General features: G+C 40.0%; 1 protein-coding gene across 1 annotated transcript in view; it reads left to right on the top strand.

The window, feature by feature from the left end:
- Window positions 1-17,890, top strand: part of CAPZA2 (capping actin protein of muscle Z-line subunit alpha 2) — a 53,361-nt gene continuing 35,471 nt past the window's right edge. The window contains exon 1 of the mRNA XM_021673413.2: window positions 1-116. Coding sequence (XP_021529088.2) covers window positions 78-116 — 39 coding nt within the window. The 5' untranslated portion in view covers window positions 1-77. The remainder of the gene's footprint in view (window positions 117-17,890) is intronic.

The raw sequence follows: 17,890 nt of genomic DNA, 5'->3' as shown, positions 1-17,890 counted from the left end.
GCGGAGGACCGCACGGAAAAGGGGAAGTCAGGTGGCCGCCGCCGCCGCCGTTGCCGCGGTTTGTCGCTAGAAGGAAGATGGCGGACCTGGAAGAGCAGTTGTCTGATGAAGAGAAGGTAAGAGCCGCGGGGGCGGCGGCGCCGGCCGTCAGGAGCCGGCTCAGCCCTGGCGTGTGGGCCCGGAGTGTGGTCGCGGGGGAAGCATTGGCCCGCAGCGGGCGGTGCCCTCGGCTGCCCTTCCTCCCACTGTCCTCTCTGCGCCCAGCGCCTGCCCCCGTCCGTCACCCGAGGCCCCGCGCGGGGGCAGGTCTCAGCCAGGCCTGCTCACTCCGCTCCTTGTAGGGTGTGTGCTCCGAAAATAGGAAGCGGGAGCCCGGCGGCGGCAGGCGGGGGCGGGGGCACGGGCGCGGGGGAGGGCGGCGGCCTCCCGGGACCCTCTCCTGTTACCCGGCCGCGGGGCCTGCGCCGGGAGCTGGGGGCCGGGGACCGGGGGCGCAAAGGGGTCTGCGTCCCGGCCTGGGAGCGGCCCAACGGCAGTGCCCAGAGCGGCGGCCTGGCCTGAGAGTGTAGCGGCGGGTGAGAAGGGAAAAATCGCTTAGGAAGCAGACCTTCAGTTCTCCCTTCTACTTCCCCCTCCCCAAAGCAAAATGCTTCCTTTTCTGATTCTCTACGTGTTATCCTTTTTTTTCCCTTTCCCCATGGAGGCCTCTCTCCCTCCCGCCCGCTTTCCCTCTCACTCCGTGGCTCTAGCTTTAGGCTTTGCAGCTCCCATTTTCCCCAGAAGGCAGTGGAGTTGCTTACAAAAAGACGACCCCCTCCCCATAGTTGTTTTCTGCTCACGTTGGCAGCAATCCCCCTGGGGGTCGATTTGGTCGCACCTCACCTTCCTGCTAGGACTTCTTCCGAAGAGGGGAAATTGTGCAACTCCTTTTACTGTATGTTAGATGCTGTGACAGCAATGGAACCAGGTGAACGACGTAAGTTCTCATTTAAAACGAGAAATCGAATAATTCATTGAACTGCTGCTCTTTTGCCCTCTCCTTTCCTTTGGCTTTTGCTAACGTCCCATTCCCGAGGGTAGTGGGGTAGGGAGAACCCTGCTAATTTTGACACTTTCTCGGAAAGGAACCTGAGGCTTCTTAAACTTAGAAGTAACTGATGGAACACACGAATGAGTTAGTTGCAGGGTTGGAAATGCCCACTCTTCGTTAAAGAGTGCTTCATCTTTAAGTTCCAAAGCAGTATAGCCAATGCAGGAAAATACAAGTACCTTTAGGTACATTGTGGTGGTTAACAGATCCTCACGTGAGTTTGAGGATATTTTTCAGTTTGGACCCTCTGCTCTAGATGTTTTTATATACTGTATTCTTGCACCGAAATAAAAGGTTCTGTCCCATTCCCGATGTGAATGGGCAGAGGTCAATCTCATCTTTATTTTTGGAAATCTTTTTTCCTCTTGTGCTCTTTGATGAAAGTGATAATACAACAACAAAATGGGGACGAGCAACATCTCCATAACCCACAGACCCAGTAGGCAGATCCCTGTATCCAGAAAAGTTGCTGTGCAGTATTCACATCTACAGTCTTGGTAAATAACCCAAAGTAGGTGACTGAAAATGCACTGGAGTGCACAAACACATATTTAAATAGAGTTGTGCTAAAAAGTTTAAAAAGAGATTGTCGTGTTTTTATTTTACCATTCTTAAGTCGTGATTAGTAGTTGCTGAAGTGGCTAGAAATTTAGCTGAAGAGAGAATACTGTGTGGGAGTTAATATAGACCTGCCATGTGTTGTAAAGGCATAAAATAAAACAGTTTTTAAAAAATGGGATTACAAGATTCCTTATTATCCAGCAGTCTCAGGGCGCTAAGCTTCATGAAGAGGAGTGAGGAGGTTGTGTGTCTTAAAGCTTGCGCCGCCTAGTAGCAAAATGTTTTATGGGTAAATTAGTGAAAATTCTAATTTGATTTTTGGTGTTTTGTAAGAATATTCTGTAGATATTATACATATAAATTTCATCACTATATTTACTAATTAAAAAACTGACAGAACTTTTGGGTTAAATGCAAGTAACCAGTTAAGTGAAATTTTAACGTTCTTGTCACTTTAGCTATCTAAAGGTTCTTTTCATTTTGGGGTGGAGGATGTGTCCAGTATGGGATCAGAAGCAGAGAGGACTTAAAAGTGATATATTAATATTTCTCTTTCTACCATCTTTTTGGTAATTTTCAAAAATAAGCTCTCAAGCTGGGCACGGTGGTTTGCACCTGTAATGCCAGCTACTCTGGATGCCAAGTGTGGAGAATCGCTTGAGCCCAGGAATTATAGTAGACCAGCCTGGGCAACATAGTGAGACCTCATCTCTAAAAAAAAATAAGTTTTAAGTTTTTGAAATTTCCATCTCGATTGCAAATCTAAGGAAGGGAAGCTGTTAAGATATATCTAGTACCATACTTTATATATGCTTGGCTCAGTTAGATACATTCATTACTTAATTTGTTGTAAGAGATAGTTGTCCTACTACCATTTCACAGATGAGTAGAGTGAAGTTCAAAAGCTTTTAGTTCACTCAAGAACAGTGCCTGCCCAAGATGAAGGTGGTATTTAAAGTTTGTCTTAGTCCAAGGTTGATATTCTTGTGGCATTATGCTCTCTTAAACAGAATTGGTAAGAACCTCTTCTGGTTTTGTCTCTTCGTTTTTAATTTGTTGACAGCTTATTTTGAAAAAGGAGAAACATTGGTTCTAACTTGTTTTGTTTTGTTTTGTTTTGTTTAGACAGGGTCTCAGTCTGTTACCCAGGCTGGAGTGCAGTAACGATCACAGCTCACTGCAACCTCAGCCTCCTGGGCTCAGACAGTCCTCTCACTTCAGTCTCCCCAAGTAGCTGGGAGTACAGACAAGCATGCCACCACACCCAGCTAATTTTTTAATTTTTTTTGCGAGGCAAGGTCTCACTATGTTGTCCAGGCCAGTCTCAAACTGCTGGCTCAAGCTATCCTCCCACTTGGGCCTCCTAAAGTGCTGGGATTATAGGCATGAACCATTATTCCTGGCCCTTTTTTTAAAAGTAAAAATTGTGAATACCAAATAGTGTTAGGTTCTAAATTTTTGTCTTGATCATTTTAGAATAAAGCTTATTCTTAACACATTTAAATGTTTTATGCTACTAGTAGGAAGCATTTTAGAAATTAATCTAGAACAATAGCTTTACTTTTTAAAATCATATGCAATTGCTTTTTGAGGGTACCACCATGAAGTTTAATAACCTTTTCTCCTTTGGCCACTGGGTTAATGGAAAATCAATTTAGCTGAAGAAGCATAATGAAGTTTTTTAAAGCTCTTAACTTGCTATAGTGTGTCCCATAGACTTTTTTTTAATATAAAGAAACCATAGGCCAAAATCATTTTCATTCCTGGGTCAGCTGTCTTGTACAGTAAAACAATTTTGTGAATTTGAATTTATATGAAATTGTGGTATAAGGCTCAAATGAAAAGAACCATTCTGAAACCTCTCTCTGGATGAGAAATTCAAGTTCCAGAAGGAATATACTTAGTTACTGATGGGAAAGGATCTTTTTTTCTTCCTGTAACCCTTTACCCCAGTAGTCAGAATAATTCATCCAGTAGCTTCAACTTTTTGGTCTTTGCAGATGTCTCCCAGGTACATAGCTGTAGCACTAACTTGTTTCCTGATTACTGGTCAGATTTTTATCTGTTAGTCGTGTTCACTGGAGATGGTTAATTAGATATGTTCAAATGGAGCTTGCCTAAAAGTAAATTTATAAGCTCCCTTCTTTCCTCTCACACAAAGGGGAGTATAGTCTGTCTTCTCTTGCTCATTTTTCTCTTTATATCTTTATTCCCATTGATTCCAGTCATCCTGGTATTTAATTTCAGGTTCATTCTAACTTTTTTTGTCCCCGTACCTTACAATCGATTGGTAAAATTTGTCACTTCCATAATCAAAATGTGTATTATACAAATAACTTATTTATTGCTTGAAAAATTAGTTCATTTATATTAATACTTGGTTTGTTATCTCTGCATTGACCTGATTATTAAATAATATTTGGTAACAAAATTTCACTGTACAAACAGAATGGAACTTGATTATGCTTGTTCTGTGCCAACAGTTAAGAAGTCAAGAAAATGTCTCATATCTGTTCTTTCCCTTCTGTTATATTTGCCACTGTTAGGCTTTTACTAGAAAGTTTCTAGACTAATCCCTCCTGTTCCTGTATCTAAGCCATGCTTTATTATGTCATTTCTCTACCCTCAATATTTTAGTGCCTGGATCCTCCGTTGCCTTTACAAGGAAGCCCAGCTCTTCAAATGGTTCATGGCCTTGTATTCCATTTTAACCTAAATAGTTCTGACATTTCCAATATATATTGTTACTTAATTATGCTGTGAATTTAGACTTCAGAGATCTGCATACTAGTCCATTTCTTTTTCTTTCTTTCTTTCTTTTCTTTTTTTTTTTTTTTTTGAGACAGATTCTCACTGTGTCACCCAGGCTGGAATGCAATGGCATGATCTCAGCTCACTGCAACCTCTGCCTCCCAGGCCCGAGCAATTCTCCTGTCTTAGCCTCCTGAGTAACTGGGACTACAGGCACATGCCTGCATGCCTGGTTAATTTTTTTATGTTTTTACTAGAGATGGGGTTTCACTATGTTGCCCAGGCTGGTCTGAACTCCTGAACTCAGGTGATCTGCCCACCTTGGCCTCCCAAAGTACCAGGATTATAGGCATGAGCCACCGCGCCCAGCCACTGGTCCATTTCTAGCACCTCAGTTAAATTATTTAATCTCTCAGCCTCAGTTTGCTCTGAAATGTTAGAATGTGGTAGTAAGTACCTTCTTCATTAAGTTATTATAAGTCTAAATAAGCTTGGCATATAGTAAGCACACAATAAATGGTAGTTATTTTTCTCTGCTAGTGACTTTTCATCTACTTTGAGTATTGGCATTGCTCCCAGGTGTGTCCCCTTTTTTGAAACATGAAAATCTCAGTCTTTCCTCAAGATTTAGCCTAGATTACACAACTAGTTTAGTCTCTCATCTGAACTCTACAAGACATCATCAGTATTAAATACAATTTTGCATAATAGTTATTTGCTTACCCCTTTTCCCTTTTCCATTGGAATTCCTAAGTGCAGAAATAACATCATCTTTAGCATATATCATTACTCTACATGTGATGAATAGGATGGCTCTGTCTGCTGTTTATATACTTCTCCCTCAGTGGCTTCAGAAATTTTGTGTATGTAAAACCTATGTAAGCTGCCATTGTATTTCATAATATTTAATGAAAAATTAGAAATGTTCTTATTGGCTGGGCACTGTGGCTCACACCTGTAATCGCAGCACTTTGGGAGGCTGAGGCAGGTGGATCACCTGAGGCCAGGGGTTTGAGACCAACCTGGCCAACATGGTGACACCATGTCTCTTACTAAAAATACAAAAAATTAGCTGGGTGTGGTGTAATCCCAGCTACTTGGGAGGCTGAGGCAGGAGAATGGCTTGGACCTGGGAGGCGGAGGTTGCAGTGAGCCATGATCATGCCACTGCACTCCTGCCTGGGTGATAGAGCAAGACCCTGTCTCAAAAAGTTAAAAAAAAAAAAAGTTCTTAATTAACGAGAAAGTAAACTCAAGCAGTAAGCTATTGATGTGGACAATATTCATTCCTAATTACATTCTGTAGATGAATGATGTTATTTCACCAATAAAATGCAAAAATTCCTGTTGCAGACAGGAACTTGATAGCGACTAACATTAGTGGAGTTTTTCAGACTTTGCACATTAAAGTAAATTTGTAGTAAATTTTCAGTGCATTTGGGAGCCATTGTGCTTAAAATAAGAGTAGTTGAATAGATGGAATAGTGCATGTTAGTGTGAGAACACAGATACGAAAACACTTAGAGCAGATAATCTAAAATAATTTTTAAGGTTGAAAAGCATGATGGCAAAACTTGACCTGTGGTTCCGTGCTGTGACCTAAAAGCCTAATCAGTCATCTGAAGCAAAAATTTGTTAAAGTGATTATAGCAATAATTTGTTAAGTAAGAGATTTATGCATATCAAAGAAAATGGGGTCTTTGTCTCAAAACCACTCTTCGAACAAGTTCCATAAAAATACCCATGGCTGTTGTCAAAAGAGGAGTATTTCATAAATTTTATTTTGAGAGTTAAGTATAGTTTTATTCCTGCTCTTATGACATATTTACATGTTTCACTATGCATGTAATGACTGAGAACTTGTACATTCTAATTCACAGTGTTTCTACTGAAAATGACTTTTGAAAACCATTTACCTCCATTTATTTACCAGATATACTGTATTTCACTGATTTCAGTACTGATACTTATTTATATTTTAAGATTTCTGAAATCAGGCTGCATTGTACAGTCAATGGCTTGTGATGTTTCATTGGTAGCATTTTTCCTTTTTTAGTGGTACTTAAAGTTATGCATCTTATATTGGTTGTAAATCAGGATAGGCAAGGAAATAATTCAGTAACAAACATCCTAAAATCTCAGCACAAGATTGTTGAATGTAGGGACTTTATACTGCATCTCATTCATTCCATGTATGTATAGTATGGGTCAGCAGAGAGCCCTGCTCAGTGAAGTCAGCCTTCCAATCGGTTAGAGAGCTTCCATCTAAACTTTTTTCTCAGTCACTGCAGTGGTGAGAAGGAAATGGAATGAATTGCACACTGGTTTTTAATGGTCCCCTTAAAGGAGCTCTTGTTACTTCTGCTCAGATTTCAATTAGTTAAAGCAAGTTACATGCGTAGACCTAAGTTCAGAAAGGTCAGGGAAGAAGAGGAGAATTGGAATATTTGTGAATAGCAGTAATGACAGCACAGATTAAGTTTTATATTCACTAAAGTATAGCGATCACCTGGAAGGTAGATACAATGCACAACTGTAGAGTCAAAGATGAATTGGACATATATAACATGCATACTATATTGGGTCTAAAAATCTAGAAGACAGAAAAGTTACCTCTGCCTAGGGGAATGGTAAACATCAGTTGGGGTCAAGCTCATACCACAGAGCACAACATAGGGAAAAATAACAGGAAAATGGGAACGAGCAGGCTGTGAGTTTCGTGTAAAAAGAATTCCGTTAAACTGGGTGCTGTGGCTTATACCTGTAATCCCAGCACTCTGGGAGGCCAAGGCAGGAGGATCACCTGAGATCGGGAGTTTGAGACCAGCCTGACCAGCATGGAGAAACCTCATCTCTACTAAAAATACAAAAAAATTAGCTGGGTGTGATGGCACATGCCTGTAATGCCAGCTACTTGGGAGGCTGAGGCAGGAGAATCACTTGAACCTGGGAGGCAGAGGTTGTGGTGAGCTGAGATCACACCATTGCACTCAAGCCTGGGCAACAAGAGCAAAACTCTTATCTCAAAAACAAAACAAAACAAAAACCAGTTAAATAATTGGGTGTCTATCTTTGGTACTTTTAAAATAAGAGATACAACGGTGAATTTTGCTTTTTAATGGTTCAGTGTCAGTTTTTCAACCTCAGCACTGTTAATAGTTTGGGCCAGATATTGTGGGGCAGGTGGATGTCCTGTGCATTGTAGGGTGTTTAGCAACATCCTTGGCCCACGTGATACCTGACTACTACCACCCAGGTTTACCAATCCAAAATGTCTCCTGGTGGACAAAGTCACCCTGGTTGAGACCCATGGGTCTAGATAGATTAGAGCTAGCAAGAACAGTTGAGAACCTGGCTTACATGGACTTTAGGACCTGGCTTAAAATCATCCCACAAGAAATAGAGGGAAAAAAATATTTCTAATAGATTTTAGAGTTGGAATCAGCAAGACTTGGTAGATGAATATAGGGGAAAGGTATGAGTCAGAGAAACATTAAAGTCTGGATGACTGGGAATTGATACCACTGATAACAACTAGAGAACACAGGAAAGAGGATACACAGCTGAGAGGAATAATGGTGAATTTAGTTTGGGTTGTACCGAGTTTGAGATGCTAGTAAATGTCTATGTGAAAATGCCTAGCAGATATGGAGATAGAGAAACGGAGCTTGGAAAAGAGGTCAGCTTCAGATATTATATAGAAATTTGAGAATCCTCTTTTTGTGGCTTAAAGCGAGATGGGATAAGCCCTTTAGGACAAAAAGCTTAGACGTAGGAAAGAGAGGGCAGGAAGCATACACTTAATACTTTGAATTGAGGAATAAGAGGAAGAGAGAGACATAAGATGAGGAGAAACCCTTGAAGTCAAAGTGTTACCTATTGATAGCTAGCACAGAGTAGGTGCTCAGGTCACAGAATGTGAAGAGAATTTCAAGAAAGAGCAGTGCTTAGTGTTGCAGAGATTAAGGCCTATGAGATTGAAAAAAGCCTTTGGATTTAAGAGAAAGGAACAAGAAACAAATTATACCTACTCTGTGCCAGGCACTTTAACATGTATTCTCTCTATTAATTGTCAGAATAACCTTGTTCTTATCTTATTTTCCAGATAGGAAACTGATACAGTTAAGACTATTTAAGTGGCGGACTAAGGATTAGTGGCCTTCAAGAGAACCACTTTACTAGTCTTTGGAGCAAGGAGTGGAGAGACATAAGCCAGATAACTGGGGTCTGTAATAAAAATTATGTATGTGTTTTCCCTTTTCCAGAAATGGCCTTTCAGACTCACAGACTTTCTCCTCTTCTTTTATATCCTGACCTATCTCTGCTCCCTAAGCAATTCGTAGTTATCTTTTTTATAACATTTACCAATTTTAATAGATTTACCTGCTGTCCTTATTTCCTGTGTTCTTCAGGGCCAGGCTGTATGTCTCATCATCTTTGTAATTCCAGTAGAGTGCCTAGCATGTGTTAGTTGAGTGGTTTTCAACTATGGCTGCACATTAGAATCACCCAGAGAGTTTATAAACAAAATGAATGCACAGGCTCCTCTTGTGGGTGAGGTCTGAAGTGTCTATAGTTCCTTGTTTTTTTTTTTTGTTGTTGGTGGTGGTGGTGGTTTTTGTTTTTTAAAAAGCTTCCCAGGTGATCTGAATGTGCAACTAAGGTTGAGTCTCACAGTATCACTGTATTAAGGGCTCAATCAATGTTGACTAAAAGATGAGTGGAGACAATAAGTATAAATTATTCTAGAAAAAAAAATTGGTAGTGAAACAAAAGAGAAAAATACATATTACTACTTCATTTTTTTCCTGCTATTTCATTTTAAGGATAGTTTTTAGGGTTTATCAGGGAAATGATTCAGAGGGAAAAAGGAAATTGAAAATGTAAGATAAAGAATAATTTACATAACTTATTCTTTTTCAGTTGATGGTAATGCCTACTTTGGATTCGTGGGTTTCTTCATATTTTAAATAAATGGTAAAAACATATTTAAAGAAGAATCAATGTTGAATTCAGTAGATGACCCAGTTTTAGGTTAAGTGCTGTGAGCCCTGTTTTTAATTACCAATCAAAACGATAATTATAAAGGAAAAAAATTTTAAGGAAAACTTATTAAAACAAATTACCACTCTAAGTTTACCCATATTAAAATAAATTCACCTAAACACAGACACGCAATAGTGATCACTTGGTCATAAACTATTTAAATGTCATAAAGTTCAAAAAAGTGGGTTTTTTTCCTCCTGTTTTACCTCTAATTCTCAAGAAGATGTAGTCATTTTTTAGAGAGTTGTGGAAAACATCTTCAAATAATTCTTTTAGTTGAAGTGGAAAAGTGCATAATAGCTCCTTTAATTTTACTACCAGTGTCTAAAGCAGTGACCCTTTTTGATGTTACATTTTCTTGAGAATCAGGTAAAACCTATAATTCATTTCTCAAGAAGACTAGACACCTCAAATTTTACATCTGAGGTCCCTTATAGGCTTTGGGTGCAGTATCTGGTTACCCTTCAGAATCACCTGGAGAGATTTTCTAAAGTATAGATTTCTAGATCCCCATTCTCTGGAGATAGATTCACTGGGTCTGGAATGGAGTATGGGAAGCTGTATTTTTCTCAAAGCTTTCCAGGTGAGTCTGACAGCCATCTATATCTGAAAAATTCCTACCTTAATATCTCCTCCCTTGATGATGGTGGCCCATAGCTATGTGGCATGCTATTCAGCATGTGGAAATTATAGGGGCTGTAGGTAGGATTCTCAGATAAAATACAGATGCCTTAGTAAATTTGAATTTAAGCTAAACAGTGAGTCATTTTTAGTATAGGTATTTCCCATGGTAAGTATACCTTTGGACTGCTGGAGAGTGCAGGGTCCTTTGCCTCTAAATTTTATGGCTCCAGATGGCTATTTGGGGGTTTTTATTTTGTTTTGTTTTGTTTTGTTTTGTTTTTTTGGTGGTATGTGTGTACATGTACGTCTATGTGCTCCCGTGCACATACGTCTGCTTTTTATACTTTCATCTTCTTTATTTTTTCACTTAAGGTTTAAAACAATTTTTTAATTTTTGTCAGTTTACCATTTTTATAGTTGCTTTGGTGAGGACTCCATTTCCTGTTAAGGAATCGTTTTCTACAGACAATTTTAAAATCTCTTAGAACTCAAGTTTTACTTTAGTGTTTGAAAACATGTTGCCAAATGTTCAGCAAAGGCACTAGAAAAATCTGGAGAATCTGTGGACATAGGCAGGGGAAGTAACATTAACTTTGCCAGCTATTTCTGTAATTGTTGTAATTATTGATAACCCACAGTAAACTGTCACGTTGTACCCTCATGTTCTAGATGATCATTATAAAACTGAAGTAGCACTACCAATTGCCTGTGACTTCCAGGAATAAACATATCTTGAAGAGGTGGCATAGGCTGAAGGACCCCGGTCACCTCTATCTGTGGCACTTCACCATGGAGCTTGTCTTTGCTTGAGAAAGGTACAATCTGTATCATTAATGCACAGAGTGACACAATCGATTACAAGGCAGAAAGATACATGTGAAACTTATGTTCACCCAGCTCTCCTTCCCTTTGTTCTCTTTTCCTGATAAGTTTTTCAGTTTTATTTAGCAGTGTAGGTGTAAGATTGTACATTTCCAAATTCCGTATTCCAAGTATCATAAGCCATTAGAGGTACTAGATGTTTTGCACTCACTACTCTTTTTGAGGTATCACCCAAGGCCAGAAGCAGCAGTTCAAAAAGCTACTGATATCTGCCTGGTTCATCAAGGTATCCCATAATGATACTAAGGCTTTTAAGATCACAGCTTTTCATACCAAATATGCCTTACCTTCCATTTAAGCAGGACCAGGGAGTTAGGAACTTCTTGAGGAAAGGATTTAGCCATAGTAGTGTCCTTTCTGGGTCTTTGTGAATCAACTCTTCTTACCACTGTGGTAAATGTTTAGCTTCTGCACGTGTTGGTCCAACATGATGTGTGAATGCCATAACACCAGTTAGTATCATTTACCTTGGCTCTTTATTTGGCCTCTTGATCATACTGGAAAGAATATGGAAAAGCTGATTTTTCTTTTTAGATTCAAGATGTAGGCATGTTGTATACAATATGAGAGTATCAGGATCTCTGTCTTTGCCAGAAGCACATCAAGAACAATGTATGACAAGCAGTGTCCAAGCATCAGCACGGGGGGTTTTTCACTGCAGTCTGAGACACTTCTGATCCTAAATAACATCTGCTGACATTTGACAAAAGGAAAGTAGTACTTGGTGGAAAACAGAAGACAGTTTCCTGTGGGGTTTGTCAAAATAAACTGTGCTTTTATTTGATGAAGAAAATAGCATTCTCTCCTTCCTCTCCTGGGGAAGGAACTAGGGAATTCTCTTTAAGAATAGTGGAATCAGGCTGGGCACAGTGGCTCATGCCTGTAATCCCAGCACTTTGGGAGGCTGAGGTTGCTGGATCACTTAAGGTCAGGAGTTCAGGACCATCCTGGCCAACATGGTAAAACACCATCTCTCCTAAAAATTTAAAAATTAGCCGGATGTGGTGGTTCTCACTTGTAATTCCAGCTCCTCAGGAGGCTGAGGCAGGAGAATCACTTGAGCCCGGGACGTGGAAGTTGCAGTTAGAGGGAATGGTGCCACTATACTGCACCCTGGGCAACAGAGCAAGACCCCCCTCTCAAAAATAAATAAAAAATAGTGGAATCAACATCGTCTGGTTTTGAAAGATGAATATCCTGGGTTTTTTTTTTCCTTATCTGAACTGAATTCTGTTCACTTTCTTCAGAATCTTGCAGGGGTTCCAAAGAAGGTTGAGCGGAATCACAAACTACCAAATGGCAAAGTGTTCATTTTTGAGGATGGCCATTTTAGGTCTTCTAATTTGCTCCATCAAAGACCATTTCTCATTATTTAATAAATTTTATCTTTCAATTTTTATGCTAATAAGGAGTTCTCTACGGGTTGAAGAGTAGAGAAGATTGAAGGGGGATTGCCTAAAATTGATGTAAGAGCTTTTAATTCATTTTCTTTTACTCCACTAGCAATATCCACAAAATCTTTCCTAGTTACTTGATCACTTTCAAAGTCTCAGTAGATTTGCAATAAATAGGAGGGTTTTTTGTTGTTGTTTTTGAGACAGGGACTTGCTCTGTCAGCCAGGCTGGAGTGTAGTGGTGCAGTCGCGGCTTACTGTATCCTTGACCTCCCAGGTTTGAGTGATTCTCCCATCTCAGCCTCCCAAGTTGCTGGGACCACAGGTGCTCACCACCATGCCTGGCTAATTTTTTAAAAAATTTTTTGCAGAGACATGGTCTCAATGTGTTGACCAGGCTGGCCTCAAGTGATCCTCCCATCCCAGCCTCTCAAAGAGTTGGGATTTTACAGGTGTGAGCCATGGCACCTGTCCAAATTGGAAGTTTTAAAATGTTTATGTTATCCCATAACTCAAAGTTCTGATCATTGTTTTCATCTGAGGTATTTATTGGTGTAAATGTGCATTCTTCAGTAAAAATTCAGTTATTTAGAAGTTTAGAGCTGGGCTCCTGAATTTCAGGGCTCAGTTTGTAATTTTTTCGTTCTTATAAAGGAACTTGGTTTTCTGCAGCTTTTGTCAGGCTGGCTCAGATCCTGTATGTCAGCCACTTCTCTCCTCCCTTCACATTCTTTGGCTGATAGGAAACTATATAACCACACTTGTAAATTTATGTCTGAAATAAAAATAGTATGATCTGTGAAGAATCTCATGCCCTTCTAATGTTTGGACTATATGTCAGCTTATTTGCTTGCTTAAAACATATTTTTAAGTATCTGAATTCTTTGCTTCCTGTGTGCCTTGATATGTCCAGTTACATGTCTTAAATTCAAGCTTTACTGGTAAGTGATATCTTGTTTTAGTTGCCTCCTCTTCACTCTGTTGGTGAGGGAGGGATTCTTGACCTGGAATTGTGGGATTGACAGAACATATAAAACCTGACACTGGATCAGGTGCAGTGGCTCACGCCTGTAATCCCAAAACTTTGGGAGGCTGAAGCAGGCAGATCACGAGGTCAGGAGTTTGAGACTAGCCTGGCCAATATGGTGAAACCCCATTTCTACTGAAAATGCAAAAATTAGCCAGACATGGTGACGCACACTTGTAGTTACAGCTACTTGGGAGGCTGAGGCAGAAGAATCATTTGAACCCGGGAGGCAGAGGTTGCAGTGAGCCAAGATCACGCCACTACACTCCAGCCTGGGCGACAGAGTGAGACTCTGTCTCAAAAAAACAAAAAAACTAATACACCTGACACTGGATAGATGAAATTGGCAACAGTTTATTAATCACAGATACTCAGCAGCACAGGAGAGGAGACACAGCACACCATGCAGGCCCACATGGGAGTTGTGCTTGGGAACACAATGAACAGTCAGGCTGTAGGAGGCAGGTTTTTAGTAAGTATCAAGAGGGTGGAGTGATCCCTGGTTTTCAGGACATGATCCATTCATTGTTTGATAATTGGCAGGGAACCATGCTTAGCTTGCTACTCAGGGATAAGAAGGAATTGTGTCTGTTCCCCGTGATAAAAGACTGTTTGGCTAGGGGACTTTGTCTGTGGGAGCAGAGTGAGGAGAATTTGCAGTTAAGGCATTCAAGGCTCTTCCATTTTCCCACACATAATATTGAGCCTTAATTTTAGGCCTTAAACTATGGGTCTAAATAGTGCTAGCCAGTTATCAAAGGTATTTGCTAATGGTTGATGTACTAAATAATGTATCAAGAAGTTTTATCAGTATAATTTGATCGTAGAGTTTTCCTTTCCATATGACCTTTTCTTTTCTTTTCTTTTTTTTTTAAGATGGGGTTTCACCATGTTGGTCAGACTAGTCTTGAACTCCCGACCTCAGGTGATCCACCCGCCTTGGCCTCCAAAGTGCTTGGATTACAGGCGTGAGCCACCACGCCCGGCCTCCATATGACCTTTTCTTTTGATACTTTTCAAAGTTTAAGATATTCTGCTGCTGTGTGCAGTTTTATCACAGTAGATAAAAGATGGCCAAATCATGTATATGAAGTGGAATGGTGACAGGAAAGACAAGGGTTCTTTGAGATCTAATGGAGTGATAAGGCTCCAGTACTGTGTATATGTGGGATGAGAAAGAATGGATAGGTTGTAGGAGCTAGAAAGTGGCAGAAAGATTACAAAGGTAATAGCTATTGTTTGAGTGCTTACTCTATGCCAAGCACTTTTCTAAGTGTATTATCTCATTTACTGCTAGAGAGGAAACTGAATTTAGTTTGCTTAAGGTTATACAGGTACTAAGCTGTAGAGCTATAGTCTGAATCCTTTCTTAGTGTTATTTAAGAGCTTATGCTGTTAACAGTTAATATTTTACAGCCTTAGAAGAGCCTTATATATCATGCTAAAGACTTTGAAGTTAATCTTGTTGGCAGTGGGGAACCATTGGGTGATTTTAGACAGGAAAAATCATCAGAATTTGCATTGAAAAATACCAGTCTGGTGGCAAGGTGGAAAATGAATTTTGGAGAAGGACGAGGCCAGAGGCAGGACAGCTTTATAACAATCCAGGAACAAAGTGCCTGGGTCTGAGTAAAATGGAATGGAATCAAAGAAAAGGGGAATGGATTTGAGCAAGAGACAGATACTCACTGATCATGTGACTGACTGTAGGAGAGAAGTGTGGAATAATTTGATCAGGAACAGAAGGCAATAGGTTTGAATGAGAAACTCAAGGTATCTTTGAGGCATTTTGATGGAGATCTCTAATAAATAACTTATAGTTAGAAAAAGGATCTTTATCTTGAGTGAGGTTATGATAGGTGTGTAGATTTGAGAGTTACCATGTGATGATGATGATGATGGAAGCAATGGAAATGGATTACCTAGAGATTTATTTTGTTCCTCATGAAAGAATCATCATAAAAGATATATGCCATATCAACTACATAAAAAGCCGAGGACTTCATCCAGAGACTTCATTCAGATCTTAATTCTGGATCTCTGTTTTCTTTTTCATAAATTAAGCATAAATATCAACTATATCAGAATAATCATAGATAATATTTTATTAGAGCCTGAGGTATAGAAGGGTTGAGAAATAATGATGCACGTCATCTCCTTTAGTTTTTACCTTTGAAAATTGAGGTTTACAGAAGTTAAAGACAAAATCTTGGCTACAGATCATTTGCCTTTACTTATGTAAAGCTCCACATCTTAACTGCACATTGCCACCATCTTTCTCTCTTGTGTTGCTGTTACTGATGTTTGAAGTTAGCAAGATAAAGTGGAGGGAGAAGCGTGGTATCCCAAGTGAGAAGAAAGGATGTTGATGTGTGGGAAGTGAATGCACTTCAGACAACACAGAAATACATGGACATATGCCACCCTTGAACACTGGAGGGCACAAAGAAACTAACATCCATTCATTGGAGAATGTATTCCAGATCTATATTTAAGAATACTGGAACTGTGCTAATGCAGGCATACTTCTTATCTACTGCTGTTGCTAATAATAATAATAGCTAATATTATTTATTCACTCAAGGTCACATAGCTAATGAATAGCAGAGGTTTGAAATCCAGCCTGGTCAGTCTGGCTCCAGAGATCTTACTCTAAACCACTACACCAAACTGTTTCTTTATATTAGCATAAGTTTTTGTGATTTTTGAATGTAAATTATTTGAAAATTATCTACAGCAGCAGTCCCCAGCCTTTTTGGCACCAGGGATGGGTTTCATGGAAGACAGTTTTTCCACAGGCGCTAGTGGGGTGGGGATGGGGGGGACTGTTTCACGATGAAATTTTTCCACCTTACATCATCAGGCATTAATTAGTTTCTCATAAGGAGCCCACAAACTGGATCCACTTGTATACACAGCTCACGATAGGGTTTGTGTTCCTATGAGAATCTCATGCTGCTGCTGATCTGACAGGAGGCAGAACTCAGGTGATAATGCTTGCCTTGCCCACTCCTCACCTCCTTCTGTGTGATCTGGTTCTTAACAGTCCCCAGACTGGTACCGGTCTGCGGCCTGGGGGTTGGGGACCCCTGATGTACAGAATTGCAAAAGTGGCAACTCTTCAGAATGTTCATTTCATTGAAATACTACATTCTCTGACCATTTTAAATAAATGGGAATTTATTTTTGCTTATAGATTTATTCAACATGTAATCAGTAACTACTGAGTACAGAGTATGGAGCAGAGGAAACAGATTCTGCCTTGAAGGGAGATTAAATGTTTATTCAGCTAATATTTGAGAGTCTGCTATTTGCCAGGCACCATTCTAAGCACTCCGATCTGGCAGTATATAGGCAATTTCTCCCTCTCTGATTTTTTTTTCTTCCCAGACTAAAGCCATGCTAAACTTTGAGGATTTTGAAAGCAGTGGACCTAGAAAGTTGGCCAGTATTTTAAAAGTAAATTAAGTTAAATAGGTTTAACCGTAGATGACATATCAAAAAAGTACTCATTGGTCTTGCTTTATTATAAAGTCTAAACTAGAACAGTTTGTTGTTGAGTTTCCAGAATCATGAGTTGGTTCAAATGATTGTAAACAAACAAAAGTAGATATGATTACATTTTAATTAATCAGAACTCAAGTAATTAGAATCCTATATTTAATCCAAAATTGTTTAACTTGTTTTTAAGGGGATACAGACTCATTGTGAACTGCAGCAAGGTCTACTAGGATTTTTTTTTTTTTTTTGAGAGGGAGTCTCACTGTGTTGCCCAGACTGGAGTGCAGTAGTGTGATCTCAGCTCACTGCAACCTCTGCCTTCCAGGTTCCAGCAATTTTCCTGCCTCGGCCTCCCAAGTAGCAGGGATTACAGGCTCCTGCCACCATGCCTGGCTAATTTTTGTATTTTAGTAGGGACTGGGTTTCACCATGTTGGCCAGGCTGGTCTCGAATACCTGACCTCAAGTGATCCACCTGCCTCATCCTCCCAAAGTGTTGGGATTCCAGGCATGAGCCACTGCACCCAACCTTTTTTCTTTCTTTCTTTTCTTTCTTTCTTTATTTCTTCTTTCTTCTTTCTTCCTTCTTTCTTTCTTCTTTCTTTCTTTTTCTTTCTTTTTCTTTTCTTTCTTTTCTTTCTTTCTTTCTTTCTTACAGAGTCCTTCTTGCTCTGTCACCCAGTGGTGTGATCTTGGAGTGCAGTGGTGTGATCTTGGCTTGCTGTAATCTCTGTCTCCCAGGTTCAAGTGATTCTCCTGCCTCAGCCTCCGGAGTAGCTGGGATTATAGGTGCCCACCACCATACCTGGCTAATTTTTGTATTTTTAGTAGAGACAGGGTTTCTCCCTGTTGGCCAGGCTGGTCTCCAACCCCTGAGCTCAGGTGATCTGCCCACCTTGGCTTCCCAAAGTGCTGGGATTACAGGTGTGAGCCACTGTGCCCGGCCGTGGCAAGTCTTTAAACTTAGTTGATGAGGAGGTTTAGAATATTCATTTGCTTTTACATTACTTACATT

This window comes from Aotus nancymaae, unplaced genomic scaffold (genome assembly GCF_030222135.1).
Source record: "Aotus nancymaae isolate 86718 unplaced genomic scaffold, 86718_ANA_hifiasm-v0.15.2.pri h1tg000002l, whole genome shotgun sequence".
Classification (NCBI taxonomy): domain Eukaryota; kingdom Metazoa; phylum Chordata; class Mammalia; order Primates; family Aotidae; genus Aotus; species Aotus nancymaae.
The sequence above is the reverse complement of the archived record's forward strand: the minus strand, read 5'-3'. Positions and strand labels throughout refer to the sequence as shown.